Source organism: Panthera pardus, unplaced genomic scaffold (genome assembly GCF_024362965.1).
Source record: "Panthera pardus isolate Hobbes unplaced genomic scaffold, ASM2436296v1 HiC_scaffold_2, whole genome shotgun sequence".
Lineage (NCBI taxonomy): Eukaryota > Metazoa > Chordata > Mammalia > Carnivora > Felidae > Panthera > Panthera pardus.
Genome location: NW_026526765.1, coordinates 94,260,669 through 94,288,280, shown reverse-complemented (window position 1 = coordinate 94,288,280; position 27,612 = coordinate 94,260,669). Strand labels below are relative to the sequence as shown.

General features: G+C 38.7%; 1 protein-coding gene across 2 annotated transcripts in view; it reads left to right on the top strand.

Annotated features, from left to right (window-relative positions):
* RASGRF2 (Ras protein specific guanine nucleotide releasing factor 2) overlaps positions 1–27,612 on the top strand; it is a 240,831-nt gene that overhangs the window by 81,532 nt on the left and 131,687 nt on the right. For both annotated transcript variants that reach the window (XM_019462875.2, XM_019462873.2), the window contains exons 3-7: positions 11,292–11,439; positions 13,787–13,876; positions 19,165–19,418; positions 22,523–22,602; positions 23,004–23,197. In XM_019462875.2, the coding sequence (XP_019318420.1) occupies positions 11,292–11,439; positions 13,787–13,876; positions 19,165–19,418; positions 22,523–22,602; positions 23,004–23,197 (766 nt within the window). The remainder of the gene's footprint in view (positions 1–11,291; positions 11,440–13,786; positions 13,877–19,164; positions 19,419–22,522; positions 22,603–23,003; positions 23,198–27,612) is intronic.

Below are 27,612 nucleotides of genomic sequence, written 5' to 3'. Positions count from 1 at the left end.
CCGCAGGATGCCATCCTGTACCCTCTGCCCTCACTGCTCACATCCATTCAGCCAGATGTGGATTTGAACCCTGGAACATCTGGTCTCTATTCCTGTGCCGACAGTGGTTGCCTGGCTTACTGCTCAGCCACCTCACCTGTCTCTCTTCTAAGTTTGCCTCCTAATCCATCCTCCACAGGGGACCAGAGTGCCTTTCTGAAAAGAACATACATGCCTGGTAGAACTCCAGGTTTCGTATTAGTAATTTTGGTTATTATATTCAATTGACTTCTTAGTATAGAAAGTTTTAAACAGAGAGACTCAGCTCTCATTCATCTGCATTACCCTCCCTGGGCCACTTCCTTCCCCTGTAGAAAGGACTGATCATTCCCTTCTTTGGGCCCCTACTGCAACCCTTTATTTCTTTTAAAGTACCTTTGAAATTACTGTATTGATTTGTTTATGTCTGTTGCTCTCTGTCAGTCTGAATTCCTTCAACACAAATCTGTTGCTCACCTCTTATCTCCTGCTTCTGGCACAGTGGCAAATTGCTTTTCAGAAATGTGGGTACCAATTTAATCTCCCTCTGCTAAGACATGAAAAAGCTGGAATCATTTTTTTGAAAAATTTGTATTATATGGATGGGTAAAAAATGGTATCTTGGTGTAATGATAATTTCCTTGATTGTTGGTGAAATTGACTATTTTTTGCCATTGTTAATATTTGTTTATGTTTCCTATATGAATTGGCATCTCATGTCCAATGCTTGTTTTTTCTCTTGGTGTTTTTCTTATCAGTTTGTTTATGAGCTTTTTGTATGAAAAAAAAATATCTGTTTGTATTTGTTCTAAATTCCCTTGCACCATTTTTTTTTGCCCTGTACTTATTTTTTGCAGAGTTTTGAATTATGACACAGTGCAAATATTGCTTTTGGTGGGGAGGTTGTTCCATTGCTTTAAAAAAATACTTAAAAAACTGAAATATAATTCATATGCCATAAAACCTACCATTTTAAAGCATACAACTTAATGGATTTTAGTATATTCACAAGGCTGTGTAACCATCCCCACTCTCTGATTCTGGAACATTTTCAACACCCCTCAAAACCCCAATATCTGTTAGCATTCACTCCCTATTTCCTGCTTTCCCTAGCCCTAGCCAACTACTGATCTACCTTCTGTATCTGGATTTGCCCATTGTGGACATTTTGTATAAATGGAATCATACAAGCCTTTTGTGTTTGGCTTCTTGTACTTATAATGTCATCAGAGTTCATCCGTGTTGTAATAGCATAATGAATCCTCTGTTCTTTCTGTGGTGGAATACTATTCCATTGTATGAGTGTACCACATTTTGTTTACCCATTCATTGGTTGATGAACATTTGGATTGTTTTTACTTTTTGCTATTGTAAACAATGCTGCTGTGAATATTTGTGTACACATTTTTGTGGACATGTTTTGAATTCTCTTGGGTGTACATAGGAGTTGAGTTATTAAGTCATATGTTAACTCTATGTTTAACTTTCTGAGGAACCAACAAACTGTTTTCCATAGTGGCTGCACCATTTTATATTTCCACTAGCTAGCAATTTATGAGAGTTTTAATTTCTCCACATCCTCACCAACACTTGTTTCCATTGCTATTTTATTTGGAGTCCTTGTAGTGGATATTGAATATGAGAATTTGTAAACTCCTTTAATCCATTTGGGCTTAATGAATATAGTTAGATATATGCTCTTGCTAAAGAATTTTTTGTGATCATAAAGAGAATTCTACCAATACTATTCTGCACATTTATTTGTAAAGAAATAAAAGCATCAGTGTTAAGAAAGAGTCATCAATACAATTTTCTTCAGTTTTATAATACAGCACTATAAAATATATATTTTTTTAGAAATAAATGTTCCTTAAAATTTCTCTGCCCCAAAATGATGATTTTACCACTGTTGACTTTCTGTTATATTTCCTTACAGCAATATTTTGCTTGTTTTTTATATTAGATTGTGTTTTGGAAAGGATTATTGACAACTTTCCATATGCCCCATAGTTAGTCAAATGTTTAAATAATGAACTACTAACTGTGAACTGGAAAGAAGGAGCAATATTTAGAACAGGGAGTTTTAGTCTTTTTTATTTATGTATTTATTTTTATTTTTTATTTATTTATTTTTTAATGTATGAAATTTATTGTCAAATTGGTTTCCATACAACACCCAGTGCTCATCCCAAAAGGTGCCCTCCTCAATACCCATCACCCACCCTCCCCTCCCTCCCACCCCCCATCAACCCTCAGTTTGTTCTCAGTTTTTAACAGTCTCTTATGCTTTGGCTCTCTCCCACTCTAACCTCTTTTTTTTTTTTTTTTTCCTTCCTCTCCCCCATGGGCTTCTGTTACGTTTCTTAGGATCCACATAAGAGTGAAACCATATGGTATCTGTCTTTCTCTGTATGGCTTATTTCACTTAGCATCACACTCTCCAGTTCCATCCATGTTGCTACAAAAGGCCGTATTTCATTTTTTCTCATTGCCACGTAGTATTCCATTGTGTATATAAACCACAATTTCTTTATCCATTCATCAGTTGATGGACATTTAGGCTCTTTCCATAATTTGGCTATTGTTGAGAGTGCTGCTATAAACATTGGGGTACAAGTGCCCCTATGCATCAGTACTCAGGGAGTTTTAGTCTTTAAATTTTATTCCTCTTTTTAATCTCTTCTAATGGAGATGCTTGTGTTTCCATTCATTGTAAAGGAGGCAAGCTTAGGAGAAAAGAGCCTATCTATCAGTAGAGAGAGAAAAGATTGTTGGGGGTGATATAGGGTTAGAAACTTACCCTAATGTGACAGCTAACAAATACTGATTAACCAGTGGAGTAGAACCATTGATGTAAGAGAATTTGAAAGCCAGAAAAAGTGGATAATAGCAATGCTGAAGTGCCCGTGAGTAAATCTACGGAGGCACAGTCTTGTGTAGATAAGTCGGCTGCTGTCAGTGCACAAATACTGTCTAGTTGGGAACTGTACTGCCGTTATCCAGGACTGGTTTTTCCCAATTCCCAAAGACATCATGCTCCCCCTGATATGAAAAATGCTGATTCGAAAGAGTTTTCTCAGTAAAATTGATCATAATCCTGGAGCTGGTGCAAGTTTTTCTTCAGTCACCTATGAGTTTTTAGTTTGGGTTTTATTACAGTTCTCTTTATACATATCTCATTAGCATATCTATCTATCTATCTATCTATCTATCTATCTATCTATCTATCTATTTCATTAGCAAATAAGTCTTCAATCAAAGTAAGTAGGATGAGGGTCTGGCTCATCTAACCATTTCTTGTGAAGCTAATATAATTTTTACTCTTCTATAAAAATAATTAAGGCCTGTGCTATTATGCTGTACTTCTCTAGACTCTTTAGGATTCTATTGGAATGCTTCCTTTTCTCCCATATGGAATAGTGGTGTTTTGGTTTTGATTATACATATTACACATGAATATTTTACTCTCCTATATATACCTCAGACTTGCCATCTGTTAGTACTGGACACATGAATTTGGCTTTCATCATGTTGATTTATATGGCTTAATTTTATTATTTCACTTGGCAGCGAAGAGACTATTTTCTCCCCTGGTGGAAGTTAAACTAAACAACACACACACGAAATTAAAAACAATCACAAATAATAAATAAATCAGGCAGAAATTCTTAAACTTGAGCAACTGGAAAATTTAATCAGATAGAAGATACATTGGAGATATAGTAAAATAGAAATACCACTGCTCTGAAAATTCCTACATCGAAGGAAGCATTTCCAGTTGATTTGCACAATCCACTTACTAGTGGCATATATAAGGAAAGCCCTGTGGTATAAAGTGAAGTAGACACACCAGTAAGAGTAGTGAACTAGAGAGAACCAATTAAATAAATTGAATGACTTGACAATTATGAAAAATGAAAATTATTATGTGAAGAAAAATACAACGTGCAGAGTAAATTATCTTAGGTAACTATTTTTCATTTAGCAATGACCTTTATGTGAATGCCTGTTTTGTGTCAGGCCCCATGTCAGGTGCTGAGCTAATCTTTAATATCTTTGCCTAGATTATTGTGGAGCCTCCAACTGGTCTTCCTTTTTCTGTCCTCGCACTCGACCCCCCACCTCTGTCTTTTCCCATTACTGCAGCCAGTGTGATCCTGTTCGAATGTCAGATCTTGCCATGCCTCCAATCAAAGCTCTGAATCTCATTCATGGTGAAAACCTGAGACTTTATGTTGGTCCACAGGGCTTTGCATGGTTTAGAATCCTGTTCCCTCTTCTGCCTCTCATCTTACTCCCCTCCAGTAAACCAGCCACTCTGCCTTTCCTCGGGCAGCCCAGGCCTGTTCCCACTATGGGGCTTTCACACATGATATTCCCTCTAACGGGAATGCTTTTCCAACCAGCTAGCCACATGGCTCACAGCTTCAGGTCATGACTCCAATAACATCTTCTCAGGGAGACCCTCTCTCACAGCCTGGTTAACATTATAACCCCCGTCTCCCCCACTTCCTATCCTACTCCCCTGGCCCTGCTTTTTCATTTAAGTACTAATCATCACGTAACATACTATATATTTTAAAAATTTATTTTATTGTGTCTTGCTCCCTACTACAATGTAAATTCCATGAGGGCACAGATTTTTTTTCTTCCTATTTTGTTTACTCCTGTCTCCAATGCTTTGAACAGTTTTTGGGTATATAACAACATTCAGTACATACTGAAGAGTGAATTTGGAGTCACAGGAACATATAAAGAAACTACTACATGTTACAGAAGCCCACCTCACAGAGTAAATAACTGCCATTAGGATTTACGTATTTTCTTTTTGCCACTTAATAATGTAGAGATGTTGCAAAATACAGAAAAGCACAAAAGAGGTAATTAAAAATCACCTGTCATTGCTCTAACACATGTACATGTACAAATTATATTTACTTTAATCTTCTGGGGTTTTTTTTGTTAATTTATTAGTGGGTTCTGAGTATGTTCCATTATGTTAACCATTTTTTAAAATATGACTTTAAATGGCTTGTATCATTCCATTGTTTCATCACTTTCATATTATATGCATCTGTATTTAGATTCGGTTTTATTATATTTGTTTTAATGAATGAAAATCTTGTTTTTTTATACATCTTTGTGCAAGTCACTGTTTATTTTCCTTGGGTTAGATTATTATACTTGAAACGACTATGACAAAGGATGACATTTTAAGCTGTCTTGATACTTATTGTGATGTTGTCTCCTAGACTGTCTCGCTCTGGTACAGAGTACCCCTTTTGTCTTATCTTTGTCGGTACGGAATATTATCATTCCTGAAGCTCTTGACCAATTTTTTTTTTTTTTAATTTGAGAGAGAGAGAGCACGCCAGTGGGGGAGAGGGACAGAGGAAGAGAGAGAGAGAGACAGAGAGAGAGAGAGAGAGAGAGAGAGAGAGAGAGAGAGAGAGAGAGAGAGAATCTCGAGCAGGCTCCATAGTCAGTGCAGAGCCCAACATGGGGCTCAGTCCCATGACCCTGGGATCATGACCTGAGCTGAAATCAGGAGTCGGATGCTCAACTGACTGAGCCACCCAGGTGTCCCAAACTCTTGACCAAATTTGATAAACAATTTTTACTCTTTGATTAAGTACGTCCTTTTCTCTCTCGCTATTAATTATTCACATATTATATTCCATGATGTCCTTAACTTCTTGATTTAATGACTTTGGGCCCTGTTATTGGTTCCCCGCTATAAAGATGAAGAATTTAACACCCTTACAAAACCATTTACCTACTCTCCCTTTGTCCCCTCAGTTTTTGCTACTTACATATTCTTGGCTTTTAAATTGGTTGTTTATGTCTTAAAATAATATAATTAACTCTCCTATCAACTTTGAGAAGCATGTAATGAGTCTCTGCTATGAAAGGTAAGTAAATTAAGACATTTAATGTGTCTTTCTTTATTGTTCTCTTCTTTCCACAAACTGAGGTTTTATTACTTTATTATTTACTCTCTATTTATAAACTTTTAAACATTTACCTTCTGTTCCTAAATTTAATTAAGCCTCTGTTGATTCTCAAAATAAAAAACCAATGAAAGAAAACAAAATAAAAAACCATGGTTTTATAAATATTTTCCAAAGTATTAAGACTGGTGTTTGATACCATGGAGAACGAAATATAATCATGCAGTTGAGTCCTTGCTTTTTGAAGGAGAATATTTTAATTTCTTTCTAGCATTTTTTTTTTTTTATTACTTCTGCGGGCTTGTATTCTTGCATTCCATGTTAACTCTTGTCTTTGTATTCTGTTTTGTTTGGTTGGAGAGCCTCCTCATAATTTTTCTCTGATAGTAAATGTGATCATTAGTAAACTGCTTCTGTCTTGAACTGGCACTTGCCTGGGTGTAGGAATTTGGGTTCAGACTTTTTCTTCAGTTCTCTACTGTGATCTAGTGTCCCAGGTAACTGATGACAAGTATGTCATTTTGATTCTTGCTTTCTTTAGATAAATTGTGATTTCTCTTTGGAGGCTTTTATAATTTTTCCCTATCCTTAGAGCTCTGATATTTTACCAGGATATATCAGGGTATGAAATTTTTTCATTTATCCTGTCTGGCATTTAGATTATGCTTTCTCTTTGAACTGTGCTGTGTTCAGTTCAGGGAAGTTTTCTTCCATTTCTTGCTTATTTCTTCCCCATCAAATCTCTGTTTTTTCCCATTCTGGAACTCCCATAAGGTAGATATTAGATCTCTTGGATCTATACTCATTTTTGCTCAGGTTTTCTTCCCATTTCCAATCTCTTTGTGTTTTTCTTTTTGTTGTTCTTGTTCAGTGTTCTTTCTGTCTCCAGCCACCTAGCTTAGTTTTCAATCGTGTCTGCTTTATCACTTAGCGCATTCATTGACCTGTGAAATTTTAATAATCATTTTTTGTTTCCAAGAACTCTTCTTGTTACCTAGTTCCTTCTTTTCCATAGCAGCCCCTTGTTACCTTATGACTCTAATATCCTTCCATATCTCTCTGAAGGTAATATATCTCTGTTGTTTGGATTATCCTGTTTGTTTATTATATTTTCTGTTTGTTCATTTGGGGCTGTATTTATTTATGTATTGTTGCTTAACAACTTACCCCACAGTGCTTAAAACAGCAAACATTTTATTGTCCTCCCACAGTGTTTGTGGGTCAGGAATTAACTGGGCGTCTCTGCCTGAAGGTCTCTCATAAGGCAACAATTTGGAGGTCTTATCTGAAGGCTCAAAGAGGAAGGATCCACATCCAAGTTTGCTCACATGTTTGTTAACAAGATTCACTTCCTTATCAGTTGTTGCATTGAAGCCTCAGGTCCTGTCCTCATCAGCTATTGGCCAGAGGCCTCTCTCAGTGTCTGTCTATGTGGACCTCTCCATACAGCAGCTCTTAACATGGTGTAGACTTCCTCAGAACAAACCAGTAGGACAATAAGAGAAGGTAAGCAAGAGGGAAGCCAAAGTCTCCTTGTAAACTGATCTTGAAAGTGCCGTTCTATCACTTTTGCCATATTCTAATCCTTGGAAGTGAGTCACCCCGGTCCATCTCACACTGAAGAGAAAGGGGTTACATAGGGTATGAATACCAGAAAGAAGGAATCACTAAGGGCTGTCTTAGGTACTACTGCCAATTGCAGAGGCCTTTCTTTTGGGGGTTGGTTTTTCCAAGTCTCAAGTGATCTTTCCTTCTAAATGAAGGACCTTGTGGGTTATTATAGGTAGCTGGCCTGTGTTTACATCTGTGTCACTTATACAGACTTCCTTTTCAGGTATGTGGGCAGGCACTGGGGAGGCTGGCTAGAATTCCCCCTTGTGTAATTCCAGTACCCTTCAGTGTGTACAGCTGGAACCTGCGATTTGCTATTAGCCATTAGTAAATGACAAACATGCCGAGTGGTCACCCCCTTGATTAGGTTACATTATGTGGCAAAGGAAAAGGGATTTTGCAGACGTAATTATGATCCTAAAAATCTGTTGCTTTGAGTTAATGAAATGGGATTTTCCTGGGTGGGCCTGAATTAATCAGTTGGAAGCCCTCAAGGAGAGACTGGGGTCAGAGATCTCTGGGGTCAGAGATGCTCTCCAAGCTGCATGAGTTGTATACCTTCAGGAAAATGAATTTCCCAACAATCTGAATAAACGTGGAAGTGGGTTCTTCCCTAGTCAAGCCTCCAGGTGAGAATGTACCTTGACTGACACCTCAGTGTTAGGCGTGTCAGTCTCTGAGCTGAGGACCCAGCTAAAACTGAGCCTGGACCCCTGATGCACAGATACTGTGAGATAAGAAACATGTGTTGTTTTGAACCAGGGAGCTTGTGGTAATTTGTTCACAATAGAAAAAGAATACATGTATTTCACTCCTGGTCCCTCTTAGTGCTGACCCTTTTCTGGTTCTCTGTCCACAGTGGCTGTCTGGTGTAAAGTCAAGCTTTGTTCTCTCTGAGTCTAGCATCCTCATTTGGAGCTTTCTTTAGGACGTGGTCCTTTTCCTACAGAGAGCAGATCCTGGGCTGTGACTTGAGGGCATGTCACTACTGCCAGTTGTGCCTTTTATTTCTTTACTTTGGGAGTTGGGAAGAGGAGGAGTCTAACTTGCAGATGTTGTGAAGGCACTTGTTTAATGAAAGACTCTAATGATCACCCCTTACTCCATTTCTTTGAATGTTTTGATTCCAACTTTGGAGCTCTGGCCACCTTGGTGGGAAGCGTGCTTATGCGAGGTGTCTCCTTGTGTGGTTTCCTCTGCTCTCAATTTCCCACCACTCGGATTCTACTTGGTTTCCTCTTCATGGAATTTCTTAAAACTTCTGGTCTGTTGATGGCATATTTTCCTGTTTTATAATGCTGTTATGGTTTCATTCTTTAAACAGAAAATAATTTTCCTAGCACTTCAGTGAGGCCTTGGAAGTGAAGGGAGACAGATGTGGGTAATGAGTCTGCATGAACTCATCCACACAATCTGGACTGGACTTTTTATAAGAGAAAAAAAAAATACTGTTTTGCTACCTAATACCAATTTGATATATTAGTAATAAATTTGGAATATTTCTGATAAAATGATGAGAAGGGCATAATTTTTATTATAATAGCTACTTTTCTCATGTTCTATTACTATTTTCTCCTTTTAAAGTTCCTAAAAGCGTATCTCTCTGAAGACTCTGCTCTTTTTTTTCTTCTTCTTTTTTTAACCTCCTCCCACTCACACAGCCTTTCTTTCTACTCTCTTAGGGTGATTTCTTAGAACAAGTGACTTTAAAATATTGCTGACACTATGTTTTTTTTCTAACACTAATAGCACACATGATGTAAGTGCTGAGGATGTTGAGATCATTGAACTAAAATTGTGATTTTAGAATTGTCTTAAGACTCTTTTAGTTCTAAGTAACACAAACCTATTTCAAAGTAGTTGAGGTTGCGGAGAACTTATTAGACAGAAATTTTAATATCTCACTGAACCCAAGAGTAAAAATTATATTCAATTAACATGAGCGTCAGGAACCAGAAACTAGCAAGTTGACAGGAACACAGATAGTCGTTACCTTTCTGTCTCTCTTATGTCTGTTTTCTTGAACATCTTATTTTCTTTCTCAGCAGACTCACTTTGTTTGGCATGATATGGCCAAATACGGCTACCTGACAATGGTAACCAGAGTTTCCAAATTTATATCATATCAGTTCAAGCAAACAGATAAGAGATACAGTACCAGACTCCAAGGAGAAAGACTCTAGTTGGTTTAGCTTGGGCCAGTTACCTCTTTTTAGACCAGTGTAATGTAGTCATGAGGGCAGATTTTGTGGTAAAAACATGGCTGCTATGACCCAAATTCTCAACGAAGAGGTAAGAGGTAAGTGAATAGAAGATTGGGCAGTATCTCAGGACATGTCTGCTGCAACATTCTTGTTTATATTCATTGTGATATTCCTTATTAGAGAAACAGTTTAGCTTGTGGTTAAGAACATGGGCTTAGGGTCGGGGCACCTGGGTGGCTCAGTTGGTTAAGCGTCCGACTTCGTACAGGTCATGATCTCACAGTTCGTGAGTTCAAGCCCTGCATCGGGCTCCGTGCTGACAGCTTGGAGCCTGGAACCTGCTTCAAATTGTGTGTCTCCCTCTCTCTTTGTCCTTTACCCACTCACACTGTCCCTCTCTCTTTCTCTCTCTTCTCTCTCTCTCTCTCTCTCTCCAAAATAAATAAACATTTAAAAATGAAACAAAACATTGGCTTAGGGTCAAACATATGTTGATTTGATCCCACCTTGCCACTTACTAGCTGTGTGACCTCTGTGAAGATTAAAATCTTTTTGTGTACAATTGGGATGATAAAGCCTATCTCCTGGGGTTGCTGGGGGGATAAAATGAGAATATATATGGGACATCTGAGGCACTCAATAAATAGTAATTATTAATTATTACAATTATCAGATCATTTGGGAAAGATTACGTGAATGGAGAACATACCTTTTACCACCTCAAATAGTGCAACAAGATCTAGAGGCAAAATTCCAGGTGCTACAAATTGCATAGTCAGTAAAAATCTAAGAGGGAGTTTTGGCTTCCCACACACTTGGCCAAAGAAATGGAAACAGGTGAGGCTGATGGTGTTAGGGCCCAAGAATCTACACTTATTTTTAGAATGAAATTTTGCTCCTGTTGATTTGTGAAAGAAATGTTAATGGTCTCACGATCCTAAAGAGAGCCGAGCAGGGCTGGTAGTCACTGGTATAGTCATCATAGTCCCTTCCAGCCAGTGCCTGTTCTGATGGTTGCTTCACTCATTCTACTTGGGGGCAGGCCTGTTCTGATTGTCTAGAGACTTAGCTAATGAAATATTTTTGAGTATCATCCCTGGGAACCAAGTGTGTACCATCAATTCAAGACCTCAGTTTTTTGTTAAAGGAGAAGCATCTTTTTCTTTATGAAACGATAGAATTCCTTTGCACTTTTCTGACTTATATGGCAAAATTGCTAATGGCAGCCATCATTAAATGACCTCTTAGTGAAGGATATGTAAAATAGCAATGATCCAAATTCTGTATAGTTAAATGAACTCTTAGCTTAGTAAGGGATATGTAAAATGATTCAAATTGTATATTGTTAAATGATACCAAATGCAAGCCCAAAATTAATATTTACATAAAGCAGAGTTAACCATCAAACTACATTTATGGTTTCTTTCTAAAATATACTGTATGCTGTTCTATATGAAACTGCCATAGAACAGTATCTCATTGACTAACTGTGTAATTTTCTCTTAAGTTATGCAGACATTTTGATTGAGAGAGAAGTGTTAATGCAGAAGTACATTCATCTAGTTCAGATCGTAGAGACGGAAAAAATTGCAGCTAACCAACTCCGGCATCAACTTGAAGATCAAGATACAGAAATTGAAAGACTTAAATCAGAGGTACTTCCCAGTTACTAGATTCCTCCTCATTGTTAGGCATTTATTGCCATCTCCTCAAAATTACATAAGGCCTATCAGGGCAAAATTTTCTTCCCAAACTTGGTTCCTTCGCCATCAGCGAGTACATGGTCAGACCACTAATCTGTGTTAGAATAAATCTAGTCTATGTTAGAATTAGTTAAATACACTATATTAAAATACCAGAGTAATATGCTGCTTTTTAATTATTTTGTGCTCCTGATGTCCTTCATTTGATCAGATATTCAGAAGTTGATTATAAAATGTAACTGTTTTTAGATTGACTATAATAGTAATGATAATTGTGAATCTGTCATAGATTAAACTCCCAAATGATAACTAAGGAAGGACTAGAAATGAAGTCAGGAAGACTTTACTGCTTCTCTATTCTAAGGAGTTCAACTTTCTTCCCCCTAGAATTTTGAAAAACACATTGGAGTTGAAGTATAAGGCATTTCCTCAAGTTGGAATTCCTGTCTCCCTCCATCTCCACCCCCACCCTCTGAGGGTGAACTTCCGAAGCCCTGCACCCCCCGATTGTGAGATTGTCCCAAGTGAGAACAGAGCATGGTCATTGTATCTCCAGCCTCAGTGGTGGTCCTGGATCCACCCATGCTCACAAGTGCCTCTGTCCACATATAGAAACCCAAGTGTACCCGAGTGTTATTTACTACTCGTGGAAAGCGGTAGATAACTGAAGACCTGAAGAGGAATGTGGAAAACAAGATTTCCCCCCTTTTTCTGACTAGAGGTGCATTAGCATTTTCTTAGCTTCAAAGAGCAGAATAGGACAGATGAAACCTCCTACTAATTGTATCCCATTGACAGAACAATTCAGGATCCTCAGGCCTGAGTTACAAGAAATTTGTAAGTTCTAAGAGCCTCTTCAGCCCTGAGTTACAAGGAAAGTAACTTTCTTGTTACTTTTACAGTCATTGGACAATGATTTCCTCTTTGTTTCCTTATACCTTCCTCCAAGATGCACTGAATCCTGTGAGAGGTTTTCACCTCCTTCTGCCTGTGTACATCACCTCCAGTTTCCAGAGCATGAGTATAAGCTTGATTCCACCTGGGATCTGATTGCTTCTCTGGTGATGAGCTGCAGACCATGTTCACCGTATCATTAGTGTTGTTAACTTCCCGATTCAACCCTGAAATCTCATAGAGTGAAAACAACAACAGAAAACTTAGCAAACCTGCATTTTAAAAGACTATATCAGGCACTATAATTTAAGACAAAATTATTGTGTTCTCTCTTTGCCACAGTAAGCCAGAGCAGATGCTTGTCTGCTAAGTGGCATTTACTCCACAAGAGAAACTCAGCACCAAGCAATGTTCCCCAATATTTTTTTGGGCATGCTTATCTGTCTTCACTATGTTCTATTTTAGTCTGAATATAGATTTTGCAGCCCCAAACTGTCAGTAGCAGGTACGTCTTGTGTGGTCGCTTGTCAGGAGCCATAATTTATTTTCTACTCCTTTTATTTTCCTACTTCTCTGCCAGAAAATGGCAGAGTGTGTATTTGTTACTGGTGACAAAATGTAAAGACAGGTCAGAGGAAGCAATTATGATTCTTAACTTTTCAAATGCTTGCTGGTAAGGTTGCGTAGGTTCTTACCTTTCTAAGAGCCTGCAATTGAGCAGTAGGCTAGTGATTTTTGTTGCTAAGTGTATTTGGGCAGCCATCTGGTTTTGAATTGCCCCACAGGTCACATAACTACATAACTACATAACTGAGTTGGAGCTATAAGGAGATCCTGGATCATTTCACTCCTTTTTACCTTTTCACCTTTCTTGGTTGTCTTGGATCAACCCCAGGGCTCTGAAGTTCCGTTTGCAGTTACCATTTTCCCAAGGAATCCTGTGAGCCTGCTGTACTCTGTGTACCTGTGTGGAAGGCTGCAGGCTGATTATGGGAACAAGAGCTCTGGGCTGAATGTCATTGCATTTGGGGACCCCAGGGCATTACAGGCAGCTGCCATTGGGCAAGATTGGCAAGCAGTATGTCACTCAGCTCCCCTGAAGGCCTTGGCCTAGTCATCACTGGCAGTCAGGGCCAAATTTGGGGCTAACTTTTCTCCTAACCCAGATCCCAGTTCACACTTTCCACAGTTGCTTCCTATAAGCACCTTTGTTGGCAACATAACTGAACAGACTTGGTGTGAAGTTCATTCTTTCCTTGACTCAGAACCAGTGGAAGGAAGGATGCATAAAAAGTAAAAGTTTCCTGAGGACCTCCTAAGCTACCTTGTAGGCATTACCTCCTGTGAGTTATGGCTATAAGCTGGTATTTCCCAAATCATGAAATGGGCCAATTTTGTGTTATAGATTATCGCTCTTAATAAAACCAAGGAACGAATGAGGCCTTACCAAAGTAATCAAGAGGATGAGGATCCAGATATCAAGAAGATTAAAAAGGTAGGATATTGGGCGTTTCTGGCTTTGGAAAAGCATGGTGATCAGTTGTCTGTCCTATAGTGATGTCTTTGTTCCCCTGTCCCTGAGCTGAGAATCACCTTGGTATATCTGTTCTAATGGCTCTCAGACTTGCCTTTCAGAGTGATACAGGTATGGCTACTTTGGAAAAGTTTCAGCTTGAGATTTTTTTTCCAGTTCTGGGAATCCCCTTATGGACCCTCTGTGGAAAGGATGTCAAAACCAGACATTAAGACAATAGTGTTCTTAAGTTGGGTTAGTAAGTGCTGTAGAGCCTCCTGATTTTGTGCTATTTTCATATTTTAGGGGAGTATTTTTTTCATGTTTATTTAGTTTTTTGGGAGAGAGAGTACATGTGTGCAGATGCTTGTGAGACGGGGAGGGGCAGAGGGAGAGGAAGAGAGAGAATCCCAAGCAGATGCCACGCTTAGCATGGAGCATAACATGGAGCTTGATCTCAGGAGCTTGATCATGACCCGAGCTGAAATCAAGAGTGGGAGGCTTGGGGCGCCTGGGTGGCTCAGTTGGTTGAGTGTCCCTTCTTGATTTCAGATTGGGTTGTGATCTCCTGGTTTGTCAGATCGAGCCCAGCGTCAGGCTCTGTGCTTGTAGCAGAGAGCCTGCTTGGGATTCTCTCTCTCCCTCTCTTTTTGCCCCTCCCCCTGCTTGTGTTATCTCTCTCTCAAAACAAACAAACAAACATTAAAAAAAAAGAGTCAGATGTTTAACTGACTGAGCCACCCAGATGCCCCTAGGGGAGTATTTTTTTTAATTTATTTTTTTAAATATGAAATTTATTGTCAAATTGGTTTCTGTTGTCTGTATAGGGGAGCATTTTTAAGTGACATTTTAAAAATATTTCTTTTAGCTTTAGATTTCAGTGCTTATTTAGAAAGGATTTTTTTTGAACATGTGAGACTATTAACTAAATACATCTCAGATTTCTGTTTTATTATCATTATTACTTTCTTGTTTAACATCCACACGATCAACAGATCTTCTTACTAAACTGTCACTTATTCCTGTGTACAACTTAAAAAAAAATTTGTTTTAATGTTCATTTATTTTTGAGAGACAGAGAGATAGAGCATGAGCAGGGGAGGGGCAGAGAGAGAGGAAGACACAGAATCCAAAGCAGGCTCCAGGCTCTGAGCTGTCAGCACAGAGCCTGATGTGGGGCATGACCGGGAGATCATGACCTGAGCCGAAGTTGGCCGCTTAACCGACTGAGCCACCCAGGTGCCCCTGTGTACAACTTTTGCAGTTAAACAGACACTGGTACTCACTCTGGTCTACTGTATTTGATTTATGTCATTTTAGGTTTTGAGTTCTATTATCTTAATTCGCTTGTGTAAATCATCTACTTAGCTTTGTGACCATTATGTGAAAAGCTTCACAGTTATAGAACTTTTTTTATGGATATATACCTTCAAATCTTTATTTCATCTTAATGTTTTTCTTATTCTTGTTTTTTCTATGCTACATAATTATTCCCCTTTAGTTGTAACAAAACTTAAAACATTGCTCAGAGTTTGATATAGAAATGCTTCTAAGAACTAAATTGAAGTGTTTTCAGTTTTTAAGGAATAAAAAGTGAAATACCACCATTAATTTCTTAGAATTCAAAACATTCTGAATTGAATTGAGTTTATGTTATTGTTACAAGATTAATGCTCTTGCCTTTTAGTAGTATGAAGTTGTCTATAAACAAAGAGATGAGTGAAGTACAGTTTTCAGGATTTTTTTTTTTTTTTGTAGAAACTGGTCTGTTAGTATGAAAAATACACCAGCTCAGCAGGCAACACCTGACTAAGTAAACACAAAGATTGTGTTTAACACAAAATTTGATTAAGGTGATTTTTGAAAATATTTCTGTTAAATGAAAGAATAGTGATAAAATAAATGCTTTTTACATTTTCTACCTTCCTGTTTCTCAGTACAAGCAATTAAAAAATATATTTTTGAACTTGTTAAGTAGGCTTTGAAATTAATTCTGTTGTGCTTTATAGCCCAGTCATTCTAATGTCTGTGTGGCAAAAAGTGTTTTAAATGAATTAGTTTCTCTATTCTGATTTGGCAAATATCAACATGATTTTTTATCTTCAAGGAACCAAAAATTGAAATTTATTATATGACAAAGAAGGTTTCCATTAGATTTCTCCAGATAATGTGCATATAAATTCCCCCACATAATTCTATTAAAATGTGGCTAATTTTTATTGTTTGAAGCATCACAGCTGTGTGAATGCCTGCATTAACACTGATAGTATCATGACAACATTGGTAGGTAAATGAAAGAATTTTAAACATTGCAACAGAAGAGCAGTTGTTTAAATACATGACAATTTAGTCCATACGGGTGAAATAGTAGGGAAACAATAAGGAGTGTAAGAATATGTTGACTAGATAACAATAATACTAAAAAGAGATTTGGTAGTCATTTAATGCTGTCAGTCATATATGGATTTGCAACCTGCTTTGTGGCTGAATCTGCCACTTAGCTATGACACACCCTAATAAATAATCATATAACTGTTTTATATTTAGCAAGCACTTCAGATTTTTTTTGGTCCATTATTTTGTAGGTGAGAAAATAGAGGACTGGAGTTCAAAGTTACCCAGCAGGTTAGTGCTCAGCCTTGGGGTTAAGGATTATGACATGCACCTTTCTGGCTAGCCCCCAGCATTTACCTGGACACTTGAAAGATGTTTAGTAAATATTTGTTGGCTAAAACGTACAGGTTTGTGTGTTATTTTTCAAATCATACCTAGGGAATTCAGATCAATTTTAGAGGCTATCATGTTGTCTACAGAATCAATTTTTAATTATATTTCATGTTTCTTTTCACAAAATAATCTCCATTGCAAATCATTCACATGTGTTTTCACCGGGTGGCTGAGAGAGAATCCGTAGAGTTAACAAAAAGCAGGTTAAAGAATGCCAACTCTCATTGCATCTTTCCTGTGTGACTTACCATGAAATTTCGTTTACTCATCTACAAACAGAAGGGGTCAGATGAGCTGATGTCTAACACTTATTTTTTTTTAAGCTTTGTAAAAAAATCCTCAATAACAACAAATCAAATACCCTGATTTAAAAATGGGCAACGGACATTTCTCCAAAGATGAAATAATATACATGTGATCTTTGGAGAAGTCATATACATATGAAAAGCTGCTCAATATCACTAAACATCAGCGAAATAGAAATCAAAACCACAGTGTAACGTCACCACACACCCATTAGGATGACTACCATAAAAAAAAATAAACTAAGTGTCGATAAGGATGTTGAGAAATTGGAACCTTTGTGCACTGTTGGTAGGATTGTGAAGTGGTTCAACTGCTGTGGAAAGCAATACGGTCATTCCTCAAAAAATTAAAAATAGAGCTACCACATGATCCAGCATTTCCACTTCTGGGTATAGATCCAAAAGAATTGAAAACAGGATCTGGAAGAGATATTTGCACTCCCATGATCACTGCAGCATTATTCACAATTGCTGAGAGTTGGAAGCAACTCTAATATCTATCAGCAGATGAATGGATAAACAAAATATACATACAATGGAATATTATTCAGCCGTAAGCAGGGAGGGAATCCTAGCACATGGTACAACATGGATGAACCTTGAGGACAGTATACTAAGTGAAATTAACCAGTCACAAAAAGATAGATACTGTGTGATTCTACTTACATGAGCTATCTAAAGTGGTTAAATTCACAGCAGTAGAAAGTAAAATAGTGGGTAGCAGGGGCTGAGGGAAGGGAGAAGTGGGGAGTTGTTCAGTAGGTATAGAGTATCAGTTTTGCAAGATGAAGTTCTGGAAATCTGTTATGCAACAATGTGAAATATTTAACACTACTGAACTAACTATACATTTAAAAATGGTTAAGATGGTAAATTTTATGTTATGTGCTTTTTTAACACAATTAAAAATTTTTAGTATCTGATTTTATATTGTTAAAGAATAAACCTTCAATGTATTTCTTTATTAACATGTTAATAACTAATTATGTAATATTATCACATTCTGGTGTCCATATTGGCAGTCTTTTTTTAAAAATTTAATTTAATTTTTTTTGTTGTGAACGTTAATATTTTTTTTCAATATATGAAATTTATTGTCCAATTGGTTTCCATACAACACCCAGTGCTCATCCCAAAAGGTGCCCTCCTCAATATCCATCACCCACCCTCCCCTCCCTCCCACCCCCCATCAACCCTCAGTTTGTTCTCAGTTTTTAAGAGTCTCTTAGGCTTTAGCTCTCTTCCACTCTAACCTCTTTTTTTTTTTTTTTTTCCTTCCCCTCCCCCATGGGTTTCTGTTAAGTTTCTCAGGATCCACATAAGAGTGAAAACATATGGTATCTGTCTTTCTCTGTATGGCTTATTTCACTTAGCATCACACTCTCCAGTTCCATCCATGTTGCTACAAAGGGCCGTATTTCATTCTTTCTCATTGCCACGTAGTACTCCATTGTGTATATAAACCACAATTTCTTTATCCATTCATCAGTTGATGGACATTTAGGCTCTTTCCATAATTTGGCTATTGTTGAGAGTGCTGCTATAAACATTGGGGTACAAGTGCCCCTATGCATCAGTACTCCTGTATCCCTTGGGTAAATTCCTAGCAGTGCTATTGCTGGGTCATAGGGTAGGTCTATTTTTAATTTTCTGAGGAACCTCCACACTGCTTTCCAGAGTGGCTGCACCAATTTGCATTCCCACCAACAGTGCAAGAGGGTTCCCGTTTCTCGACATCCTCTCCAGCATCTATAGTCTCCTGATTTGTTCATTTTGGCCACTCTGACTGGCGTGAGGTGATATCTGAGTGTGGTTTTGATTTGTATTTCCCTAATAAGGAGCGACGTTGAGCATCTTTTCATGTGCCTGTTGGCCATCCGGATGTCTTCTTTAGAGAAGTGTCTATTCATGTTTTCTGCCCATTTCTTCACTGGGTTATTTGTTTTTCGGGTGTGGAGTTTGGTGAGCTCTTTATAGATTTTGGATACTAGCATATTGGCAGTCTTAAAGAGCTTAAGATATGGAAGAAACTTGTGACACTGAGAAAAATGTTATTTTTAAATCCTATTTTTTCTGCTATCTGAAAAAGCCTGCCACAATTTACTCTAGTGATGGGACCATTAGCGGTGTAACAAAAAAGCAGTGTTTTATATGGTGTGGAATGAAAACCCTTACTGACAGGCTTATTCAAAGACAGCCTCACACTTCCCTGAGATTCTTTCTGTTGTTGTTCTGTAGGTTCAGAGCTTCATGAGAGGATGGTTGTGTAGAAGGAAATGGAAGACCATTGTGCAGGATTACATTTGTTCTCCTCATGCTGAAAGCATGAGGAAGAGAAACCAGATTGTGTTCACCATGGTTGAAGCTGAGTCGGAGTATGTTCACCAGCTCTACATCCTGGTCAATGGCTTCCTCCGGCCCCTGCGAATGGCGGCCAGCTCCAAGAAGCCTCCCATCAGCCATGATGATGTCAGCAGCATTTTTCTCAACAGGTTTGTCTTGGCGTAAATCAAAGAGTCATGTGAAAAACCCATTTCTATTTCTTAAAAGAATTTTTACTTTACTCTTAAAAGAATAGGAATCATAAGTTCACCTTTATGAGCTTATGATATTAAAAATAAGAAAGTTATCATTTGTGTTTCATTATTTGTGTGAGTTTACATGTCTTTATCTTGAATCATGGCATTTAGTTTTCTGGGTCTTTTCTTTGTGTGACATATGTTTTCTTGTCATTGTGTAGGCATGTGTGTGTTGGGAAAGATAATCTTCATAAGCTGAGGGAGGTGGAGTGAGTAATGGGTCTTTACATGTAATTTATACAGACATACTTTAGGAAGAAGAAAAACTAACAAGGGGCCTGAGAATCTCTAGCAAATTTATTTGCTCAATAAATATTTATAGTGTCCTTCCTGCTGAGTGTTCATCAGTGAACAAAGCAGAAATCCTTGCCTTCATGTAACTTAAATTTTGATGTGGGAAGACAATGAATAGTAAATAAGTGAAATATGTAGTATATTATATGGTGATGAGCACTATGGAAAAAATAAACAAGGGGAAGAGGAGAAGGGGAGAAAGGGAGTGCCTGGGTGCTTTACTTAAAAATTATTTATTTATTTTTTAATTCATCTATTTACTTATTTATTTATTTTGAATACATTTATTTGTTTTTGAAGAAATTTACATGGTTCAAAAGTAAAAACAACATGAAAACATCAAAAACTGTCAAATAATATCAAATATTACAAAGTCATAGAAAGGGATGACTTTGTGTCATCGGAAGGAGTGTGGATGGCCCTGGAACCTGTTGCGCTTCTTGAAACACGTTAGACTAAGAAAAACAAATACACATATGATTGCAGTCATTAGTGGGATCTAAAAATAAATAAATAAACAAAAAGCAGAATTGGACCCATAAATACAGAGAATAAACTGGTGGTTGCCAGATGAGGGTCGAGGAGTTGGGCAAGATGGGTGAAGGGGAGAGAGGGAGATACAGGCCTCCAGTTATGGGATGAAGAAGTCATGGGAATAAAAGGCAGAGCATAAGGAATACAGTCACTTGTATTGTAATAATGATGTAATGGGACATACTGTAGTTATACTTGTGGTGAGCATAGTATAAGGTATAAACTTGTCAGATCACTAAGTTGTACACCTGAAGGTAACGTAATACTATGTATCAACTCTAGTCAAACAAATTTTTTTTAAAAGAAAAAGAACAAAAAGTTACTGCAATATATTTTAATTTGGCTTTTTAAAGAATTAGGCTTTTTAATGCATTTATTTTTTTTTACTTTGTTTTATTTTATTTTACTATTGAAGTTTAGTTGACATACAGTGCTATATTAGTTTCAGATGTGCAGTGTAATGACTCAATAATTCTGTACATCACTCAGTGCTCAACACAAGAAGTGTGCCCTTAATCTCCTTTATTTCGTCCATCTCCCAGCCTGCATTGAAGGACATTTTAAGGACAAAGGACGTTTAAGGACAAAATTACTGTGTAATTTTCTCTTAAGTTATGCAGACATTTTCACTGCTTATACAATTCTTTGGAAGAGCTGGAAGAGCAAAGCCAGGGAGCTGCTCCCCTGGAGCTTTGAGTTCAAGAGCACAGCACTGTAGATGTGATTCAGAAGTTAGGAAACTACAGCCACTGCCATTGCCACCATATCTGCCTCTCAGGTCTAGGAAGCTGTTGCCTAGAAACTAGAACACCGAAGCTGGGTGCTGAAATTGCCCCTGAAACACTCACATCTTCATGACTGATTTTCAGCAATAGGCAGATGGCCTCTCCTACTTTCCATGTCTTACCAGGTGCACCTATTGGTGCAACTGGTGGAACTGAATTTACATTCAGAGCCTCATTTGCAAGGCAGTCTGGGAAGTTTAGCTGTAGCTCTCCATCATGTCCACTTAAAAGGAGAATAGAAAGGAGGTTGAAAGACTAACATACAGTATCTACCAAACTAAGGGCGCCTGGTGGCTCAGTCGGTTGAGCGTCAGACTTTGGCTCAGGTCATGATCTCACAGTTTGTGGGCTCGAGTCTCTTGTCAGGCTCTGTGCTGACAGCTCAGAGCTGGAGCCTGCTTCAGATTCTGTGTCTCCCTCTCTGTCTGCCCTTACCCCACTAGTGTTCCATCTCTTTCTGTCTCTCAAAAATAAATAAAAATGTTAAAAAATAAAAAAATACAAAAAAACCCCCAATATCTGCCAAACTAGATTTGGTTGAAATCCTTGAACAACAAACACTGCTTAGTTAAAATTGCTATAAATGAAAAACAAATTATCATCTTCAAGCCATATGTATTTTGTTTCATGGACCATTTGGAAAAAGTTAAGGATTTCCCATTGATGTTTATTGTAATTGAATTTGACTTACAACAAACCAGAATATCTCCCTTACATGAATAATTATGTATTTGATTGTGTAGGATGTGCTAGTTCAGAAAAGGCTTTAGAGGCTCAATCCAATGAATTAATTGTAATGAGGAGAAAGCAAAAGTTACTTTGGTAGCTGCTCTTCTTGAACCTTGTAGAGATTTGGATCTCTATGCATAGTTCTCCTTATAGCATCTCTGTGTAGGTTTAGTCCTTTTCAGAGAATTCTTTTACATTTCCATCTTGGGCGTCTTAGGAGTGGTTATGGTAGAGTTCTGCCAAATCTTTGCTGTGGATTCTTTTCCCCTCTTTCCTGTCAAAACTCATTTTAGTGAAAGAGGGAGTCTTTTCCCTTAGTTATCATCTAGAATCAAACTGAAGAGAAAAAGGATCATAACTAATTTTTTGATTATCAGTTGAAGTATTAGATCCTAACAGTAGAAAGATGTTGCTATCAAACATAATGAAGAGGGTTATATGCCAGTGATTTGGTGTTTACTGTCTTCCAGTAGTTGAAGCCTAGCTCAGAATTTTCGAGATCGTTTGAAAGACAAATTGGTTTATGAGGGCTAGTATAATCCATGTTATTATTGTGTATACAATTTGGAGGCCCTGGGAGGCATGTAAATCATGTATTTATTAAGGCTTTAAGGACTCAGTGGACTTCTTTGACAAAGAAGTGACTAGATTATATTATTTTTCAATTTTTTATAGTGAAACAATTATGTTTCTTCATGAAATATTTCATCAAGGACTGAAGGCAAGGATAGCAAACTGGCCTACCTTAATTTTAGGTAAGTGCATGCTTTAGAGATAAAAGATTTTCTCTTAATGTGTCTACAATTAAAGCAAAATAACTTCAACATTAGTCAGCCTAACCTGTCTGAATTTCCCTCTTGACCTGGGAGCTTCCTTAGGCACTGGGAATCTGTTTTATTGCCCTCTCAGCCCTTTCTCCTGGCCTGTCATTGTTCATTTGGGGCTAGAGTTGGGCTCTGTGCACCCCCTTCCCCCTGCCCCCATGCATTCTACCAAATCAGTCATTCAAGCATCTGGACGGGGGCCCTGTGCACGTGTGACACATGATGCTGGGAGCCACTCTGTGCCATTTCCACTGAGTGAACACAGTCTCTCCTTGTTTTAGATAACTTACCAAGGACCAAGAAAAACTGCCATGTTTACTTCTTTTTTCCAGCTGATCTGTTTGATATTTTGCTCCCCATGTTGAACATTTATCAAGAATTTGTGCGTAATCACCAGTACAGCCTCCAAGTGCTTGCCAATTGTAAGCAAAACCGAGATTTCGACAAACTCTTAAAACAGTACGAAGCCAACCCCGCGTGTGAGGGGAGGATGCTGGAAACATTCTTGACCTATCCAATGTTCCAGGTAAGTCATCTGGGATGCATTTTATAAGTCATCGGTTCCAGTTTGGTGGTACTGAAACATAGGGTGACCAGAGTGACAAGTTTAAGTATGCCCCATGTGGAATTATGGCAAATGTGCATCAACTGTCCTGAGCTTGACCCTGAGAGAAACAAATTTATGCCACACATTTTCCCTCTGTGTAGCATATGGGAGAAAAGCAGGCATTTTTTTTTTTAAACCAGGCATTTTTGAAGCAATTAAATCAGGAATGGTTTTTGAAAAGTAGCACAGTTTTCTCTTTACAGAAAGATTCCACACAGACTTCTTCCATGGAGTCTCCTCCTCCAGCATGTTTAAAAATATTATCAGGTTTACAGAAATAGGATGCTGTGCAAACGTTCCAGTATATGCTGGTGGCATAAAAGGCTCCTGAGGGGTGGAGTGACTGCTGGGAAAGTCTTTGTTTTCCTTCCCATCCTCCCCTCCCTGTTACAATTGCTGTTGAAGTTGGTCTTGAGTTTGTCTGGAGCTCCGGATAGCAAAAAGAGGACATTCTGGGTCACAGAGGCTATGAAAATACAGGGTCTGGAGGCACTGGCTAGACCTGGGGACTCTTGGCCCCTAGTCAGGTTGCTGAATTGAGGCTGGGGCTTGTCATGACATTTACTTTTGGGTGTTAGAGCACCCGGAGGGATCAAACATACTTGTGTTCTTACCTGTATCTAGAGCTTTACCGTTAAGAGTCCTTGAGTGAGAACAGAGGAGGCCCAAATGTGAATTGAATCTCCTGTTCCTTTGAAAAGTGTTGATTCTGCTCTTTTGGAAAGGCATTGAGTGTTCTTATTGTGGAATTTATGGGGCTTCTGGCCAGGCCTCCAGATTGTCATGTGGTAAACCGATTCTCCTAATCATGTGTGTTAGGGCTTCTGCAGAGAGTTTTGTCCCCCTGAGCAGGCATTGCTGACCCTGGCTGACCATTTTGTAGCCTGAGAAAGAAATGTTGCTCTGGTTCATAATTGTTTGTCCTAAAGTTTGTCAATCCTTTTTGAAATCATGGAAGTCACCACAGAGGTTTAGCAAGATTTTTTAAAAACCAAAAGGATGTATTTGAAACAACTTAAATATAGTGAAACTTTATAATGGTATTGTGTTTTTTTCATGGAACTGAATTGTTTGAACTTTTTGCCTCTCTGAAGAAATATTTTACAAGAAAAACTTCAAAGCAAAAACAAAAAGTTGCTTTTTTTAACCTTATAAAAATTATAATTTAAGCTTTTATTTATAGTGAAACAAGTTTTATATAATGCAGTGTTCTGAGATTCTGTCTGTGTCTTTGGCAGTTACCTCCAGATTATGATTACAATCCCTAAACTGTGTCTTTTCAGCAACTCGATTTCAGGTGAATATTCAAAGAAATGGTTGTGAAAGACACATGGAACATTCTGGGAGGCACCTAGCTCCCTTTCTGACAGTGCACTAATGCCTTCCCACGGGCTATTTAATTTCCCTTTGGTGTCATTTTCTCAGGGTTTTAAAGCAACAGACAGAACCACACTTGATCTGTAGGGGAGGTGTCCAAACACAGTCGAATATAGGGCCTTGGAAAACCCTTTGGATTTCTTGAAAATGCTGAGATGCACTTCTGTCACCCTCTCTCCTTTTCCCTGGAGTTTAAGCCCAATAATAATGGCTTGGCATTTTGATTGACCCCAAGGAATTCCTACAATGTCAGGAAAGGACCATCGGACTACGAATCTTGAGGAGACCTGGATGTCTTGCTCACTCTTCAGTCATAGCATTCAGGAAAATAATTGAACCAATCTAAATCTCTGTTTCTTACTCTTAAAATTGAGGACCTGATCTCCAGTTGTCTCCCAGAGCTCTAGCTATCTGGCTGTGATCCTGGGGGGATCACACAATGGTGGTGCAAGGAGCCTGGTGTTTGTCTAGGAACCCACATCCTGAGACTGTGGTGGCCCGAAACCCTACAATTTAGCTGAAGGGTCAAATGTTGAGGTTCTCTGGCTTTTTACAGACCAGGGTAACCAAAGGTCTCAGCTTAGGAGAGCCATTTTTCTAGGAGAAGCCTCAGAGTTGAAGAATTTAGCCAGAATTGGTCCAAACTGCAAGATGTGTAAACTGAAAGAACAGCTCTTAATCTCTTTGCTGCCCTGTCACTATTCTGGATAGATCAAGAGAGGAAGCTATCAGAGTGTGCTACCTAACAGCCTCATTCTCCTTGGTGCCTCTTCTTTGTCTTGTTTGCTTGGTGTCTCTTCCTTCTGCCTTCTCCCTAGGAGTGACCCTATGGACCACTGAAGGGGAAATTGCACTTTCTAGAAGCTTGGAGGTTTTCTCTTACTGAGTTCATTCTATCCCTCTTGTTCCCTCTTGGTTCTTTCAAAAATGAGGTGACATAGTCGTGAAAACATTTGCTTCCTTGGAGGGTCTAGCCGTTTCTACTTCCCTCTGCATGCTAGTTCATGCTACCAAGGGACCTCTGACCAGACTTTTTCTTGAGTCTAGATATGGGGGCAGGGGTTAGGCACAGAGGAGGAGAGGTGATTGGAGCTTTTAGCCTGTGTATGTGTAGAACTTTTACTGGGCTCTTTGTCAAGTAAGTCATTTGCTGCTGTTGATATTCTATGTTGAGCTATGGAAACATAGAGGAATTGTTGAATTTGGATGATGCAGTTAATTTATCCTCAATTTAACCATCAGACAAATAGTCCAAGTGTTGCCAAGAAATTTGTTGTGGAAAATAATGTAGTCATTAATGTAATTTTTAATTAGCAAAGGCAGTGGCTCGACTGGTACTGTTTAAATTGGCTTCAGCTGCTCATAAGTCCATAGGTAAGCCAATCATGAAATCTGCCCCTGACAAGAACAGTGCTGTTAGATGTTCTCCGGAAAGTAGCCTTTTGCGGCTCTAGCCACCTATTTACTGTAATTGGCAAGCCGGCTAATTAATGTCTATAAAGTGACAAGTATTGTTCCATAGTTGAGAAGAGCATTATGATTCATCTAGACAGTACTTACTGTGATTCTTGGGTTTGGGGGGAACAGATTTATAATCAGTTCTTGAATATACACACGAGCTCTTTGGAGAGCCATCCACTTCTCTGCAGAATGTCCTTTCCCTGCTTTTTGGCAGTTTCAGGGTTGTTTGTTCCTATACCAGAAAGTAGAAAGGACCGGCTTCTGAATTTCAGATCTATCTACTTGAACCTTAGCCAAGGAGCTCTCTAAAATAGATTTAATTAATGGGGGAGGATCCTGAAGCTATTGACTAAACTTAGTTTTGTGGGTTTTCAGTGCATGCATTATAAGCGTCAGGCTCTCCCACTCCTACCTTCTTTGTTATGAAAAATTTAGTACATTAGCTGTTGATTGCCTTGATTTTCTTATAGAACTACTGACTTAGAGGCAAACTGTTATCCATCTTGGCACTGTGCAGAAGGGATATTTGAAAGTGTATGTATCCCAAGAGCCTTTACCAGGAGAAGTTTATGGAATGGAGAGGCAGAAAGTGCCCTCCATGTGTCTTACAGGGGAGGGGTCTCCCTCCTATCAGGAGTCTGTCTGAAGTTCCAAAACCTTAATATGATGACATTCCTTAGGACCTGATCCCAGAATATCAGCTGCAGAGCCGTGTGTGTGCTGTGGCACTGCCCTTTGTGCTCATGCCTAAACATGGGCCCTCAGTAAACATCAGTAAGTAACCCGGTGAAGGCCACCACCTGCACAAGAGCAACAGCAGATCCGTGGGCAGAGCTGCCAGCACCTCAGGACTGGACGGAAGGAGCTAGCCATAGTACCCTGGGAGGCTGTTTCACTTTCTTCATTCTTAGAAGGCCTTTCAAGGGCCTAGAGAGACCTCAGGCCCCAGAGAAGAGACCCCGTGGGTTCCTGCATTGGTCAGAGCCACCATGATCATGGCTGGCTCTGTCATTTGCTGTGACACCACCTTGGGCAAGTTACCAGACCTCTTCACACTTTGTTTCCTTATCTGTGTAAAATGGGCAAATTCCCCTTTTGTTGCTGGAGGTTTAGGTGTACGTGCAAACCTTGAGCTCCAATCTGACCCATAACAGGTGGGGTTATGGTGCCTGTTGTTCATGTGTGTTGGTATTATAATTAAGCCCACTGCCCCAGCTTTCTAAAAGATTTTAGTTTGTAAGCCAGTAAAAAACAAATATGTAGAGGGGTACCTAGGTGGCTGAGTCAGTTAGGCATATGACTTCGGCTCAGGTCATGATCTCAAGGTTTGTGGGTTCGAGCCCCACTTCAGGCTCTGTGCTGACAGCTCAGCCTGCTTTGGGTTCTGGACAGCTGACAGCTGGAGCCTGCTTCAGATTCTGTGTTTCCCCTGTCTCTGTACCCTTCCCCCACTCGTGCTCTGTCTCTCTCATGATCTCAAAAATAAATAAAAATTA